We start from the raw sequence: 17186 nt of genomic DNA on the forward strand, positions 1-17186 counted from the left end.
CCTCTCTCACTGTGTGTATGTGTGTGTGTCTCTTTCTCTGTCAAATAAATAAATAAATAAAATCTTTAAAAATAAATAAATGAATGACCCATGGGTGTAGTGAGATCTGTACCTTCGATGCTTGTTTCTTGACTCTGTCTAGGAGTCATTCATTGCCTGTTTGGATCCTCCGGCCGAACCCAAGAAAAGCTGCTTTAGTTCGCTGTGTCAGTGGGAATGTCATACAGAAGTGCTTACACATTTACAGGAATAATTACTAGGCGCTGAGGTCATTCTCACATAATAACAATAAATGTATATGGCAAAAAGAATCCTACCAGAAGGAGACACAATTCCAAGACTAGTTGATGTTGGGGAAATAACCTGTTCCCCTTCTCTCCTTGCCAGCCCTTCATCACCTAAATTATAGTTTCATTGTACAATTAAATACTGGGCTTTTTCTCCCAATTCTTGAAACTGTTTTCTGGAGGACTTACCAGTCAGATAAAGTGGTGATGGTTTTTGGTCTCCCTCGTTCAGCTGCCATTCTCCCCAAACTAAAGCTAAAACATGGCCCAGTGGAATCTTCCAACCTCTCTATATTTGAAAAGAATTGGAACCAGTTGCAAAAGATATTAAGAGAAAATGAAACCCTGTTTGTTATGGGATACTGTTTTTTGGTTTTTGCTTTTAATCATTTTGCCCAGGGTCTAGAAATAGTAACTTGTCATAAGAGTGGGTGGAATTTGCATCTGTGTTGATTTGTCATTTTCCCAAAGGATGGAAATTCCCATGGAGCAAAAAGAAGCATGGGGGACACTGAAGAAATGGCCCGGGGCTTGGCCTTTGTCTGGCAGAGGTAGGGGAAGGTCAAAACAGACTTTTTCTTGGCTATATATCTTAAAGCCTTTAAGAGGTTAGTTGAAAAGGAGCTCACCTTAAGTCTTTTGTTAGGAGTCAGAACCCCTTCACCCTCCACTCACCACTGCTCCCCAACTTCTGTCATCCCTCAACTCCACCGAAATCTGTGGCCCACCAGGAGGGGCCTTTGAAAGTGATCATTTCTCCCAGTGTTTAACACTTGCCACAACTCAATGCCCCCAAGCCTCTTCCCATCCACTTGGGGCCCCAGAAATAGCACTGGATTTCTATAAATTAAAAATACTGTGCGTGTTATGTGCGTATGTGTGCAGTTGTGGACGTGTGTTGACATTTTCATGAAAAAAAAACGATTTTTTAAAAAGGAACAAAAACTGGAGAATTTTGCATTTTTGGTGGTTTTTTTTTTTTTTGTATTTGCGCAGACCATTTTAGGATTTTCAGTCTCAACAAAACACTATTAAAACGAAGAATCTAGTAAAATATTTGTGCATGTACTGCTAAACAATTCTAGCAATTTTATTAAGCAATACCTTTATTATTTTTGAATATTCTTAACAGACTGGAACAAAACATTTTTTTTATTCAAAACAAAATATGCATACTGTACGCATGTCGCAGGGTTAAGTATGATGCAGAGATTAAAGTTTGTTTGAACAAAAACAAATACCAGGGGAATTTCATAGCTATAAAGTTAATAACTAAATTTTGTTCGCTACGAGGACCTTTTCTATGGTTTTCCTTCATCTCCCAGCTACACAGCAAACACATCTGAAGAGCACTTCCCAAATGTAGTTAGAGTATAGGAAGGAATGTAAAGTGTTTTTTTTTTAATTATTTGTTTTGTTTGTTTGTTTTTTTAAAAACAGCCCTTGTGAACTCTTCCTTCCACTGATTCTACTGTAAACTCATAAAAGCCTTTTTTTAGAAAGCAAATTCATACACACTCAGCAGGTGAAATGTTCCCACAAAAAGAAAAAATACAAACAGAGCGATCTGATTTCTCCTCTTCTCATCGACTACCTAGAGCGTGTTCGAAGTGACAAAATTTTTGCGCTTGAATGAAAATGGCTAACCTATTTTTTTTTAAACAAGTTCTTTTGTGATAATGCAGAATCGCATACACTTTATACCTGGAATAATTGAAAATCATAGGTTGGGAGATACTGGGCTAAAATTCTATAGTGTCTACACTGCAGGTGTCGGAGCGTCTCTACGGTCTCCCCCACAGCCACCGAGGAGGAGAAAGAGCCCAGCTGCGTGTCCTCGGTCCCTTCGTCGCCGTTCGAGGGCCCACCTGCGCCAACACGCGCCCCCGTCCTGACTCGGGGCTCAGGGCGGGCCGCAGCCACCGGACCACCAGCAAGGAGGGACAGGGCCTCGGGAGGGGAGCTGGAGCAACGTAGTTCGTGGTGGTTTTCTTTGCTTTTATTTTGTCGTCAACGTAAAAAATGTGTTAACTGTCCGATTCCGCCTACCGTGGAGAGCGCTTGTTTGTTCAGCTAAAACGGAACCCCTAGTTCTGCTCCCGGCGGGGGTGGGGGGGCCACTGCGGCCCGGCCCGGGGGTTGCGCCCAAACTGCGGCTGCGCAGACAGACAGAAGCAAGCCGCGTTGTCTGCGGGGGAGGGGGGCAGGGGGGCGGGGGGAGCGGGGGCAAAGTGGGCGGGGGCCGGGGGGCAGAGGGGAGGGGAGAGGCAGGGGGGCAGGGGGCAGGCTGGGGAGGCCAGCCGGGAGGCCTGGGAGGCAGGAGCGAAGAGTTCGAGGGGGGTTTTTTATTTGTATTTTTTGTTGTTTTCTTTTTTTTGTCTTTTTTATCTTTTATGATTTTTTTGTTGTTGTTGTTGTATTTTGCTACACCGTGAGGTCATAGCGATCATTCCTCTAATAGAAACGGACAGGACAGAGAGACAGAACTACCTGATGAACACACACGATGACTAGAAATATAGAGAGAGAGAAAGAGACGGTGGAGACTTAGTTGACCTCTGAGAAACCATCCCCCCAAATAAATCCTGTATTAACAAGTGCAAAAAAATCAACGAACAAATAAACCCGAACCAAGGGAAAGCAAATAAAACCTCCAAACATTAAAACACAGTGTATAAAATGGTGTGAGAAATTGAAGTCACTGGACAGCCTTTTCGTCGATAAAAAGCCGTGTGGGGCGTCCCCGTCCGGATCCGGGCCCGGCTTCTCGGTCGGCGCTGCCGCAGGGGCCCCGCGGGCGGCGGCGGGGGCGGCGGCGGGGGCGGCGGCGGGGGCGCCGCGGGGTCCGGCGGCGGCGGGGGCGGCGCGCGGCTACTCGTCGCGCGGCGAGGGCTCCGGCAGCGCGTGCAGGCCGCCCCAGCCCGGCGCCGTGCCGTTGTGCGCCGCGGAGGCCGCCAGCACGGTGTGCAGCAGCACGAGCACGAGCACGCACAGCCTCAGTCTGCTGGGGCCCGCCCTGCCCGCCGACGACGCCGCGAGCGACGTCCTGTGGCCCGGGCTGCCGGGGCCCCGCGTCCCTCGCGGGGGCTGGCTCGGGCGCTCCTCTCTCCGGACGTCGCAGCACGCGGGGTCCTCGGCGGTGAGAAAGGTTTCGTAGAGCCCTGGGGGGACGAAGACAGGGGCCCGGTTAGAAGCGAGGCGGGGCTGCGCGGAGGCGCTCCCCGTCCAGACGAGCCGCCGCGGGGACGGCCCAGCCCCAGCTTCTCGCGCGCCGATGGGCGTTTGGCAAAGGGGAGCGAGTCCGGGACCCCCGGAGGCCGGCTCCTCGGTGCCCTCAGACCCGCGCGCTCAGGCTCCTCCCCGTGCCCCCTGGGATTCTGGAGGTCGCGCCAGGGGACATTCTGGGTGCTCATGAATTTAGGATGGAAGGCTTCATGGGGGCGGAATGCAGAACCCGAGGTTCTGAGTCAGCTCGGTGAGCGACGTCGTGCCACGTCCCCTTTCTTTCCCGGGAATGAGATTGCGTGAGGCCGCGCACGGAGGAGCAGTAACTACTCGAGCTAAGTCAAACCCCACGGACGGTAGTTCTGGGAACCGCGCGTCCTCACCACTTCCTCGCCCTGCCTTGGCTCTCCCGGGGTAGCGGGCAGAGCCGCCGAAGCATCCAAAGCGGGACCATTTCCTTTGGACTCATTTTGCCAATATTGCCCTTACTCTTCCGTTTGGATCCTACCACGAATACCTATCTTGTGCCTGGGCCGTTGTGGGAAGAGTGTCCTCCGCGTTTTGTTTCCAACCTTCCCTCCAGGCTGCCTTCCTGTGAATGTCTGTCTCGCTCGCTCTCTTCTCTCCCCTCCTCAAGGAATCTCTTCTCTCTCCCCCTTCTCCTTTCCCCTGTTCCTCTACAATAAGACATTGCTCTTATTTTTAAATGGCTTAATGGATATTTTAGAAATGTTCAAAGTGATGAAAAGAATAACACACCTCATCTCTATCTTTCCAATCTTGCTACTTGCTCTATTATATATAAATGTTAAGTAGCTACATAAACCACTCTGTATCTTTTTTAAACTTGACAGCAGCATTTTCTCGAGTGTTACAATAAAGTTTCTACACAAATTTTACTATGCTATCCTTAAACTTGAAACTTTAAAAGCGAGGATAGAGTAGCTATAAGGATTAAATAAGATTTTGTAGGGAAAGAGCTTGGCTTAGAGCCTAGTGTAGAGAATCAATTTGAAAAGTTTTGGCAACTGTTAATAATAATAGCTATTAATAGTGTCTCCTTGCATCCACCTACATAATGCAATCTAAAATACTTTTCCTGGGGGCACCAGGGTGGCTCAGTGGGTTAAAGCCTCTGCCTTCGCCTCAGGTCATGATCCCAGGTCCTGGGTTCGAGCCCCACATCGGGCTCTCTGCTCAGCGGGGAGCCTGCTTCCTCCTCTCTCTCTGCCTGCCTCTCTGCCTCCTTGTGATCTCTGTCAAATAAATAAATAAATATTTAAAAAAAATAAAATAAAATATTTTTCCTGTCTCTTCAGACTCCTTGACCAGTGCTCCAGACATCCTCCCGGAACACAGGATACGGTCCCCACTGCCCCAGCTGTTTCTCTTCCTGGAATTTTCCCCATCGACTCATGGACTTCACTCTCACCTATGCTTCTAGTTCAGCTCCCCTGAAAATCCCTTGTGAAGTCTATACTCGGGGGCTGCTAGTGCCTTCTGTGTACCTCCTCAAAGCAGTAATTGTTATCTGTCCTTTTCAGCACAGTTGTTAATTTTAGGTCAGTTTCCTTATTCACCTGTCACCTTAAAAGCAAGAACTATGTATTTTGGCTTTCTGTTCCCAATATGTAGTAGAATGCTTGAACAAAATAGATCCTTAACAAGCATTTATTACACAAATGCACTCAATATATATTTGTTTAAAAAAAGAGACTCTATTAAATAAGATATTATACACTGCAATCTTCAGTTTCTTTTAAAGAAATGACCAAGATATCCTTATAATGATGCTTACAATATTCATTTCTTCTTAGGCATTCAAAGGTAAACTTCACCTTCTCCTAGATAGAATATGGAAAAAAAACTGAATTAATGAGGTCTGCAGCTCCGACATTTTTAACGTACGATATTTTCTTTTTTCATATACGATATCTCACTAGTAGACTAATCATTTATCGGTTTATGTTTTCGAAAATTATATTCTATGAAGAGAATTTATAGGTAAAATTATAAGAATAGAAATCTAAAGGTCACTTAGATAACATTTTAGAATGCTAATAATGAGAATATATTTAACAATTTCGTCCAAATAAGAAGCTCCTCCAAACCCGCGCAGAAGCTACTTTGCTGATTTGTAACTAAAGTCATTTCAGAAAAAATAAGGCAGTTCATTCAGGCCAATAAATGTACTCTTCTTCCCAACCGATAAAATTCATCCTATTTCTTTTCCCCTTGTTCATCCTTTTAATAAGATTTTTTTCAGAGTTATACATGCATATATATTAATAATCAAATAATTCCACAAGCTCTTTCTTTAAAAATGCCTCCACCTCCCCCATCCCCAATTGTTCCCTTTCAGAGGCAAATACTCAAACCTCTTTTTGCTGTTTCTGTATTTAGCTACATTTCTGTAAATAACCTCTTTGATACTTGTCTTGATTTTTTTCTCACCTTTCGTCTTTATAGACGGCCCCCCTCCCCCAGGACAAGTGATGGCAACATAATCGGGAATAATATTCATTCTTCAGCTCATATGCACCCCCCGCCCAGCATGGCAGTACGTTCAACAAGACTCCCTTTATTAGGATGTTACAGAAACAATCCTTAACTCAGACATGCAGGAAACTTGAGTTCTCTGTGCCTTACGGCTCTGGTTTACCTAGAGGTAACTACTTTCTTCCAGTTTCCTATATACTTACTACTTCAAACCCCAAATACTTCCCAGTTGTTTCAGCAGAATAGGGCGCTTGATCAGATTTATCCCCTAGAGTCTTTTTCCCATCTGGACCTGTTGCTCTGATGCCTAGAAGCCAGCTACCGGCCCAACAGCCTCAGGGAACGCCCTCGTGGGGGATTCTTATGGCTTCTGTCCGTGGGTTTGCTATCTACATCCTTTCTCTTGGTGGACCACGGCATCTAGGATCTTCCTAAGGAAAAGCTCAGGGGAACGAATTTGCGAGATGCTGCCGGCTTAAAAGTGCGCTTATTCTATGTTGTATCTAATTGTTTGGCTGAGCATGGAATTCTAGTTCAGAAATTCTTATCCTTCAGATTTCCAAGCATGAATCCCACCTTCACTGGTTGGGGCCCTGGGACCTGTTCTCTAATTCTCTTATCTCATCTCTCTTACTTTATGCCATTTCATCTCTTTGCTCTACTTTCAGGAAGATTCGGTGAGCTTTATCATGTAATGATTTTATTGAGTTTTTTTTTTCTATCACATTTTAATTCCCGAGAGCTCTTTTATGTACTCTAAATGTTGGGTTTTTCTTTTCTCTTCTCTTCTCTTCTTTTCTTTTCTTTTCTTTTTTTTTTTCTTCGAATTGACTGGTCTCATTGCACAGTTGCACTATATCCTCTTATTGCTGAGATATTTGGAGCACTTTTATTTTCATATTTTATTTTCTCCCTTTTCTCCAAGCCATTGTTTGTTTGTTTGTTTCTCTCTCTTTTTTTTTTTTTTTTTTTTTTAAGTGGGAAGGCTGTGCATTCTTGATTGAATTGCATTGCAATCTGGACACCTAGGCAGGGTTGTGAGGGGCTGGGGAAGGGGACCCGTCTGAACTGTTTAAGATAGAGACATTTGTGCATTTCTTCCCTTTACGTCGGTCAGATTTGCCAAAATACACCCGGAGTTTTCTGTCCAGAAGAGCAAAGGGTGTGCTGTCAGTTTTCTGAGAACCAAATGGGAGAAGACCACAGGGATGAGGGAATCTCCAACCAGCATGCACACATTCTTTTAACCCACATTTTGGTTCCCTCACTCTACCTCTCCCGGTGGCACCCAACCCAACAACTGTCTCCAACCATCTCCAAAAAATAGTCTTCCCTGCATCAAGACATAGGTAGTAGTCCTTCTCTGGGATGAAGGAGAGCAACAGCTGGGTTGAGAGGGGCAGGCATGGGCTGTGGAGATCTGATGGCTTCTAAACAGATTTCCACTTTCCACCTTATGCTCTCGCTGCTGCCTCTTCCACAGTATCGACTGCCCTGAGTCCCTGTGTCTGGAACATCTGGGATGTGAATCTGGTTTGCTGGGATCCCCCTGCTGTGTCAGCAAAGGTTTCAACAAACCCTTTACTGTGCACCAATTTTTGTTCTAGTTTCTAAGAGGTTTGGGTTGTTGTCTCCTTATCCAGTCTTCCTTTCTTTTGGATTTATGCCTAAAAATGATTTCTTTCCTTTTGGGTTTGCCTAGAAAACATTACTACACTTTTCTCCATCCAGTTTTGCTCTGTTCCATCTCTGATTCACTCCCCAGCTGGGAATGCTGCTGACAGATGGAAACCGTCTCTGGGCACCTGGGCAGCTGGCTCCAATCATCAGAGCATCAGTGGAGGGCTATCCCAGCTCCAGGTACAGTCCCTCTGCTGAATCCTCCTTCCCTGACCCTGGCACAGGTGCACACGGGTCTACAGCCTGCCCACTGACATGCTTCCTGGGAAGCCTACCCAGAGCAGCTAACTCTTCCACACCATTCAAAGGACTGTAAAAACTGGTTTCCGAATGAAAATAAATCACTTTTCAAGCAATCATCTCATTGCACAGATGTATAAGCAATTGGGATTTCAAAAGGAAAAAGGAAATTTTCAGTGAATGAAAGGTTCTGATACATTTTGCTTAAAAAATGTTCTATTTGCAATCTCTAATAAGTCACTAGTTGCCTTTGGACATTTAATAATAATAATAATGGCAATTATTCTATCTTATAGTGAAACCTCATGGAGATTTTTTGGAAAATTAAATCATACGCATAAATTGCTTAGAACAGTGCCTGGTAGATAGTAAAATCTCACACATTAATTATTATTCCTACTGTAACTTGGGACAAATAGTGGAATCAGAATTTATTATGAGGAAAAACTTTGAAGAACATCCAATCCAAATTCTTTTTCTGTTTCCAAGTCATATGGAAAAACCTTATTTTTCATAGTTCAGAACAATTACTTCTAGCATAGTCATTATAAATATTATCTAAGCACAGGAAAACCAAATAGTCTAAGAAAATCCTTAAAACAATCACATGATAATATTTAAATACAGTCCTTCATTACCTCAGTAATTTACCCTTTACCATCATAGATGAGACTAATTTTTTCAGATATCTGAATGAGTGACATACTTACTATTTTTCTGAATGCAAAAGTTTAAAAAACAGTAAAGTAAAAAGAAGGGGGGAAATCACCCCAAATCTGACTTCTTTAGGATGAAAAAAGAAGCAAGAAGAAACTGCTGGAATTTGTTTCCCCAACTTTTTTATTAATACAGACACCCATATATACACACAGAATATGCATGTAATTTCTAGATTTCACATGGAAAATTCTACTCTACATGTGTGACTGTACTTTACAACTTTATTCTTTATTTGATTTGTTAGTAATAATTTTAAATGTGTATATATTACTGAGATTACATATGTAACATACATATAATATACATGTATATTCTATATATACTATTATATTCAAGTGTTACTAACTAAAATAATTTATATGGCATGGAATCTATAAAACTTTCCAGATACAAGTGCTTTCTTTAAGGTAATTTGCATAATTTTACAGTTTCTTTCATGGCTATTAATCTGTCAAGGTTGTTTTGTGTCAGGTTTGATCATTCTTATTTCTCTAAAAATAGCCTTTTTATTGAGAGTTTTACATTTATTCATGTAGAGTTATACATACTTGAAGACTAATTTTCTAATCCTCTCCTTCATTTTAATACTTTATTTCATCTTTTTTATTGTCCCTGGTAAGATTTGCAAGTTTTTTTTTTCTTTTTTGCCCACTTTCCTTTGCATTATCAAGGATACAGCTCTTGAAGATTGATATGTTCTGACATTGATATGTTCTGTTTGTTAATGCATCAATTTCTTAATTATCTTCATCTTTTGTTGAATTTTCTTTTATTATTCCCCTTCTAACTGTATTGATTGAATGTCCCTTTACTCATTTAAATTCATGTTTTTCCTTAATAAGTTAGTTATTGCTCTGAATTTCCATCTGAGAATGCTTCAGTCAGTTCTCTTATGTTTTAACATGCAGTGATTTTGCATATTCTGTAATTGCAATATACATTTTCCTTTTATATCTAAATGACTTAAAAGAGTGTTTTATGGCTTTTAAAAAATGTCACTGATACATTTTCAAAATGATTTTTTTCACTAATTTCAAGTTTTATTTACCTTAATTTCATAAATGTGGCCTTTAAAAAGTTGATTTTCTCTAATTGTTTTCTTATGGTTTTTCTTCGTGTATTGTAAAATTATTATCTAATTATTTTTGCAAGTGTTAACATTGGTAACAATGCTTAGTCTTTATGTTTATATATTTTTTCCTATTCAAAATGTCATCAACCATTTCTGATGATTCTGATTTATACATTTGACTATTAAATTGGTAGGTACAGAAAATGAATAAATCTTCACATTTTTCACTAGACCTTTAGTCTTAATCAAGGAAACATGATATTCTTTGTTCTTACAAAGTACATATATATACTTTTTTTTTTTTGGTGAAGTTCTATTGTTTTTGTTCCTGTCATGGTTTTCAGCATGTTTTGTCTGGTAGTAATGTAAACTCCATGCATATTAGCACAGTCATTTGATAAATCTTTGTCCATTATTTTAATATTTTTGGTATCTTTATATTTTCTCTGTACTGTGTTCTACATATAAGAATTTCACAATGATCAAAAAGGAGAGTATAATCCATTTACATTTATTGTCAGACCTGTAGTGCTTGATCTTACCTTTAACATTCTATAGTAGCATTTCCAAACATTTAAAAATGTTTCTTTACCACTCCCTTTGTTTTCTATCTTTTTCTGTGTGAACATATTTAAATGTTATTTTTTCATGATTTGTTGAATGCTTGCTCTTGTTAATTCTATTAGACCTTGGCTTTTAAAACACCACACACAGGTGAACCTATATTTGTCTAATTACCAGGATCACTGGTAAGGAAATTAACAAAATTTTGTTTCCTTCAACTCCTCATTCTTTATCATTTTTTGGCTACCATCAGATGTTTTAAACCCAGTTATTGTCAAATTGCTCATAATTTATATCCTGTCTCTTATTAATTATTTATAATACTTGCATATTGCTTTACATGGATCTCATTCCGGGATGATGGGGTTGCAATGAAGAGAAACGCATAGGAGCTAATTTAGGTGAAAAAATGAAAAGAATGAGAATAGGTGTTGGGAGTAATATTCGAAAAATTCAAGCCTTTTACTTGAAATATAAGGCACACCAGGCACCATGAAGAATAAATCACAAGACTGGCCTTCAGAAAGTGACATACCCTCCACCTGGTACAGATGAGCACTGTGATCTCAATTTCCTGCTGCCCAGCTCCCTGGACAGGCAGGCTGGGCTGCCCTTTCATGCACGGGGGAACACGGGACTTCATTGTTTTGTTCTTTCCGTTCAGTACCATCAGGTTGTGACACAGTCCTGGAGAGGCAAATCTGTGTGACTCATTCTGCTCATCCCCACTGGTCCAACCAGCCACAGGCTAGAGAGAGATTCCTGCAGAACGGACACAGCCGTGGACATTGTCCACTCTTCTGAAAGACACATGTAACGTCAGTGGTCAAATGTGGTGGTTTCCCCCTGGAGCTTGTAGGATACTTCTTTCATTCTCAAAATTCAGAAATGTTGGAAATTGAATCTAACTTCTTTAATTTTGCCAGATGGAGAGAATCTCTTTAACTGGCCAAATGAGAGTGTCCTGTGGCTCAGGAAAGATATTTCCTGTTATTTCTTTGATTGTTTCTTTCTTCACTTTTATGTTTCACAATTTTTCAATGGATCACATTCCCTGTCATCATTTCTACACTGTTCATCTCCTCCTTGGACCTCATCCCTACATTCTTCATGTCCCTCACCTTTGCTTATTCTTACTTCTGGATGGTTGATACTGCACATCTATAATGTATTTGCAAATTTTTTCTGTTGCTCTGTGATACTTTCTTTTTAACCTAAACCCAGTGTCACGGTTGCCTGCTTCCCAGCCAAATTCCCTTTTCACTCTTCTCTCCTTGTTCTAAAGATTCTATGTGTTCTTGAATTTTATTGAGTAGATGCTGTCTGAAATTGCCCTAACAGTAAGTTTTCTTATATATGTGGTATATCATTCTGCTTCTCAAACTCTGTCTTCCTTCTTTCATGTAAAGTATATATTAGTTAGGTTCCATATTTCATTTTCTGTGTGTTTAAAGGTGAATCAAGCCCCCCAAAGAGATAATGTTAAAGACCTCGAACCTAGTACCACAGAATTTGACCTGATTTGGAAAGACGGTCTTAAGAGACTTAATCAAGATGAGGTCATCATGGGATACCTAGTTCAATACGATCTATGTCCACATATTAAAAATAATAAAAAAAGAAGAAATTGGACACCGTGACAGGCATGGAAAGAGGGAAGACTGCAAATGGATTCAGGGAGAAGGTCATGTGAAGGTGTGATGCACCCATAAGCCGAAGAAGATACAAGATGGCTGGCAAATCCCCAGAAGCTAGGAGACAAGTGTGGAACAGACCCTCTCTCACATCCCTCAGGAGGAACCAACCCTACCAACACCCAGAATTGTGAGACATTTTTCTTACAACATCCGTAGGAAATAATATTCTGTATACTTATTTTTGAACAGAGATGCGTTTCCATTTGTCTCCAAAACAGCCATAGTGACTTTGTTATGTATTTGGTTTGACATCGCACTCCCCCAAGTGCAGTAAGGGATCCAGTGCTCTGGGTAACCTTCCCAAGTTAGTTCTGTTTGCCCAAGCCTTCTCTCATTCTGCCTTAACACTAGATGACAACCCACCCCTCCTCCTGGGCTGCATTTCAGAAGAAGCCCAAGCCTTGTCCTGAGGGCCCCGCACAGCTGTGGAGAATATTTCTGGTCCACACTGACTTCAGGAAATCCAGAGAATGTTTGCCAGCTCTCTCTGAACTCACTCTTGTCTGTGAGCCATTTTCCTCCACGTAAGGAGTGCTGGCATCACAGAGCTCCATGTTTTACCTCCAACAGTGCTCACTCTTTCTCCTGAGAGGGAAGAATTGCAAGGAAGTCCCCGTGTGCTCGAATCCGATTTCTATTCCTTTTGAGGAAATGGCTCAGGTTCTTGCACATGGATGTCCCCTCTCTGATGACCTAGATTTCAGGTCCCTTCGGTTATTTCACTGGAGTTGGAAGTGGGACAGTCAGATGTTTCTGTTTACTTTGCCACTTCCTGTCTGCTCCTTTCCCCTCCTTAATAGCAATTGTTAAAAGTACTAAAGGATAAGACAGGATTATAACCTTTACTTAAACCAACCTAAGAGAGTTTAAGTGGAATGGATTTTCATAATAAAAATAAATATTTTGAAAATAAATGGGTGATAATGGCAATGAGAAAATCATTACATGAGTATGAAAGTAAAACTACTCGAACAACATCAAAACTATAAAATGGAAAGCAAACTGTTACCCTTCTCTTCAATCCTAATCCTCTTCTCCAAGGGTAAACACTTTTGATGGATTGTTTCTGGTTTTTGCTTATTTTTGTTGTTGTTGTTGTTGTTAGGAATGATTATCTTCATGACTTTATACAACAAATTTCTTCATCTATTTCTCTTTTTTTTTTTGAAATATTATTTATTTATTTATTTGACAGACAGAGATCACAATTAAGCAGAGAGGCAAGCAGAGAGAGAGAGAGGGGGAGAAGCAGGCTTCCTGCTGAGCAGAGAGCCCGATGCGGGGTTCGATCCCAGGACCCTGAGATCATGACCTGAGCCAAAGGCAGAGGCTTTAACCCACTGAGTCACCCAGGCGCCCCTCTTCATCTATTTCTTAATCAAGTGATTTTAGACCCACTAAGGAGCCCACTACCGTTCTCTCCTCCCTCATTGATCCCTAAATGCGGCCAATCATTGTTTTCTTTCTAAAACTACATTTTCCTCTGGGTTTATATTATATATATTAATTCTGAATATTGAAAGAAAAAAGTACATCCTGAGAATTCATTAATCCCATTTCATTACAATATTATCCAAGATCATTTAAACATTAGGCAAAGCAGATTCTCACTTTTTATGTTTCATTGATTCATAAAAATCATGGAAGTTTTAGATAGCATTCTATGTGGCCCATGATTCTCTTGTACACTTTTCCCAAGGTTCTAATTGTCTTGAATTTTTCTTAGAATCAGAAAAAAAACGTTTCCCTTCTTTCCTGTATCACTGACACATCCAGGCTCATAATCATTCCAGTTTCAATGTCCTAATAGGAAAAGGCTATTTTTGTTGTACAGATATTATTTTATGCTTGATTTTTCATTATACCACCACCGCGAGATCCTACGGTATCCTCTTTCTTAGATTAATCTTTTGTTTCACTAAAGTAAAACTTCAAGTTATGTTCCACATGGGATGTGTAGAAGGTAGACTTTCAAGAGCATCTGTGTTTAATTTAAACAAATAAACTTCATTCTCACATTTGAAAGACAGTTTGTCAGGTATATTTCCTAGTTCACAGTCTCTTTGGTTCTAATAACTTTGGAGACATCCATTGGCTCTATCTCAGAGTCCGGTGCTGAGGGGAAAGCTCTAGTTGTGCGAGTTTCCTGTTGATGGAGTAAGAGCTCACCACACATTCAGCTGGGAAACTAGAGCCCTTTATCTACTTACGCTTCTGTGGGTCAGAAGTCTAGCAGGGCTGTCGGGTTTCTCTGGCCTGTGTTCACAAACCAAAATCAAGTTGTTGGCAGGGCTGAGTTCCTTTCTAGAGATTCCTAGGGAGAATTCACTTCTAAGGCCATTTGGTGTGTTGGCAGAATTTGGTTCTCTCTGCTTATAGGACCGGGGTCCTGCTGTCCTCACACACTATTGGCAGAGCAACTCTCAGCATCCAGAAGCTGTCTGTCTCCACTTCTTGGTTGATGGCCCCTTTCTCTGCCTTCAAAACCAATGATGACCTGCAGAGTCCTCTCATTCTCTCTGACCTCTCCTTTTGCTTCATCTCTCTTGCCTCTAACACCGTGTCTCTGGCCAACTGTCTGCCTTCTTCTGTGGTTTTCAGGGCTCAGTGGTCAGAAATGGGCCCACCAAGATGGCCCAGGATGAACTTTCCCCCAAGGTCCCTAACCTCAATCTTTCCTGTAAAATCTCTTTGGCCATGCAATGCGTTCACACATTCTGAGGATTAGGTCATGGGTGTCTTTTAATTTATTATTTATTATTTTTTGGGGGGGGATTATTCCGCCTACCAATCTGCCCTCTGACTTCTGAAGATTCACATCCACGTCACATGCAAACCACATCCCAAGATTCCAAATGTCTGCTCCCAATACAGCACCAAATCAAAGTGCGGGAATCTCTAAATTGTAGTTCCAAATCCCTGAATCTCCTGATCCAACTCACCTAAATTAGGTATGGATGGGACTCTGGGCATAATCAGAGGGACAAAATCCTGGGACAAAATCCCTCTCCATCTATGGATAATGCAGAAAGCAAATTATCTGTCCCTAGCATCCAATGGTGAGATAGGCACCGGCTAGGACTCACAGACACTCTGCTTCAAAAAGGAAGACGATGGAAGGGAAAAATGTCATTATGTCCAAATGAGGTTTGTGGTCCAGTGGCACAAACTCCACATATTTTCTGGCCTTGGGAATTATCCTGGGTTCTCAGCTTCCCTTTTGGGCTCAGAGCTCTGCCCTCAGGCTCATCCTTCCTCTTTTATGATGAACAACATGTGTTTGCAGCTGAGCACTCTCATGAGCGTGTCTGGGGGTGTCCAACACCCTTTCTGCCTTCCATCCTGTCTCTCCCTGCCAGCCCAGGCTGGAAGTGTTTTCACTGACATGAATTCTCAGTAATTGTGTGAGACTCTTACCTGTGTCCCAAGGACTCACTCCATCAGACAAGGAGCGCCTCCACAGAGCTTTCCTAGATAATCCCTTTGTTGTTTTTGGCCACCACTCAGGTGGCTGAGAGGCTCTATAAGTCACACCTCTTACCTCTTCATACTCTGACCATTCAGACTTTCTGAGGTGTTGGCCTTGGTTGTGCCACTACACCCTCTGTTCTGTTCTGCTTTCTCCAGAGCATGCTTGCTTGACAGGACTTGCTTTCTTTCTTTCTTTCTTTCTTTCTTTCTTTCTTTCTTTTAAATCTTTTGCCATCTTGGAACGTGGAGATTCTCCCAAATAATCAAATCCTGGATTTGTGTTAAGAGTTCTTTCAATTATCTCTCTCCGTTTGCATTTTATTATAAGTAGCAAGAAAAGACCAGGTTGGAGCTGAAACCTGGGAAATCTCTTCAGGTCTAGAGCCAAATCCATCGCTTACGAGCTCTGCCTTCCATGCTTCTGTAGGACCCAATTCTTCCAGGCTTCCTGATACCACATAACATGTTTCTAGTTTCCATTAACACCCTCCTCATTTCCCTCTGAGCCCTGGCCGGTGGTGTTTAATGCCGCATTTCTACCAACACCCTGTTCAAGGCAATCTGGGATGTTCGTTATCACTATTCCAAGTTCCCCCACTGTCTGGTTCCAAACTCATGCCCACATTTCCTGGTTATGCAGCCCCAGATTTCCAGTACCAAGATGTGGATTTGCTTTCTATTGCTGCTGAAAGAGATGACCGTAGACACAGTAGCTTAAAATGGCATCCATTTATCACCTCCCGTTTCTGTAGGTCCGAAGCCTTGGCTATTTTGACTGGGTTCCCCACTCCGGGTTTTGTGAGGCTAAAATCAAAGTGTTGGCCTTGACTATCCAGGCTGATTCAGGACATTAGCAAAACTCACTCTCATGTGGCCTTAGTAGTGAGATCCCTGTTTTCCTGCTGGATGTTGACTGGAGATTCTGCTTCTAGAGGTGACCTGCATCCCTGGCTGGTGGGTACTTTCCCCGTCACAAAATCTAGCAACAGTGGCGTAAGCCCTTCCCACCCTCCATTTCTCTGATCCTACTGACTCCTCTTTCTGGCCTGCACTTCTCTCTTCTGTGATGACACTGGGCCCACTTGGATGATCAAGGACAGTCTTCCTATTTTAAGATGAGCTGGTTAGTGATCATAATCCCACGGGCAGAGTGCTCTCTGCCTTGTAATGTCATGTGCCCACAGGCATACCATTGGGGGAGAAGACCAAGGCGGCCCAAATCCTGCCTCCACACTGATGTCAACATCCCTCTGGTTTCCCAGAGGGCTTGCTATCCTCAGTGACACCTTTTTGGATATTGCATGTATCTGCTGTATTCTAAAATCTCAAGAGGATATATTTGCCTGTTGTTTCCTTATGGCTGCTTCTGCCAGCCCCTTCCGTCGGAAACCACGGTTTTCTTCCATTCTGGAGAAAGTCCTTTGCGCATTGCTTTGATAACCAGTCCCTACCCAACTCTCACTTTGTATTCTTTTTTGTTTGGTTTTGTTTTCTCCAAAAAGCTTATATTGTGTAGCTCCCAGCCCTTCCATATAATGTTTCTATCTCTCATTACCTTTGGTTTGCAGGTTTCTCTACGGGGCAGCATTTTCCTTGGTTGAGTGAATGGGGACAAAAAGACAAGCTGAGATTCCCTTTCCACCATTCCCAAAGGCATTGCTAAGAGGCTTCCTCACACCTCTCTCAGGAGCTCATTCAATGTCACCAGAAAGTAGATCCTTAGGTTTTATG

General features: G+C 42.1%; 1 protein-coding gene across 3 annotated transcripts in view; it reads right to left on the bottom strand.

The window, feature by feature from the left end:
• Positions 1 to 3158: 3158 nt before the first annotated feature.
• The window catches only part of NALF1 (NALCN channel auxiliary factor 1), a 629868-nt gene continuing 615840 nt past the window's right edge, over positions 3159 to 17186 (bottom strand). The window contains exons 3-4 of one of the 3 annotated variants that reach the window (XM_047720375.1): positions 5311 to 5356; positions 3379 to 3448 (exon numbers count right to left, since the gene is read on the bottom strand). In XM_047720375.1, the coding sequence (XP_047576331.1) occupies positions 5334 to 5356 (23 nt within the window). In that variant the 3' untranslated portion in view covers positions 3379 to 3448; positions 5311 to 5333. Of the gene's footprint in view, positions 3449 to 5169; positions 5357 to 17186 lie in introns of those variants that run through there. The other 2 variants (XM_047720374.1, XM_047720376.1) reach the window with 2 other exon arrangements.

The sequence above is a fragment of the Lutra lutra genome, chromosome 3, assembly GCF_902655055.1.
Source record: "Lutra lutra chromosome 3, mLutLut1.2, whole genome shotgun sequence".
Classification (NCBI taxonomy): domain Eukaryota; kingdom Metazoa; phylum Chordata; class Mammalia; order Carnivora; family Mustelidae; genus Lutra; species Lutra lutra.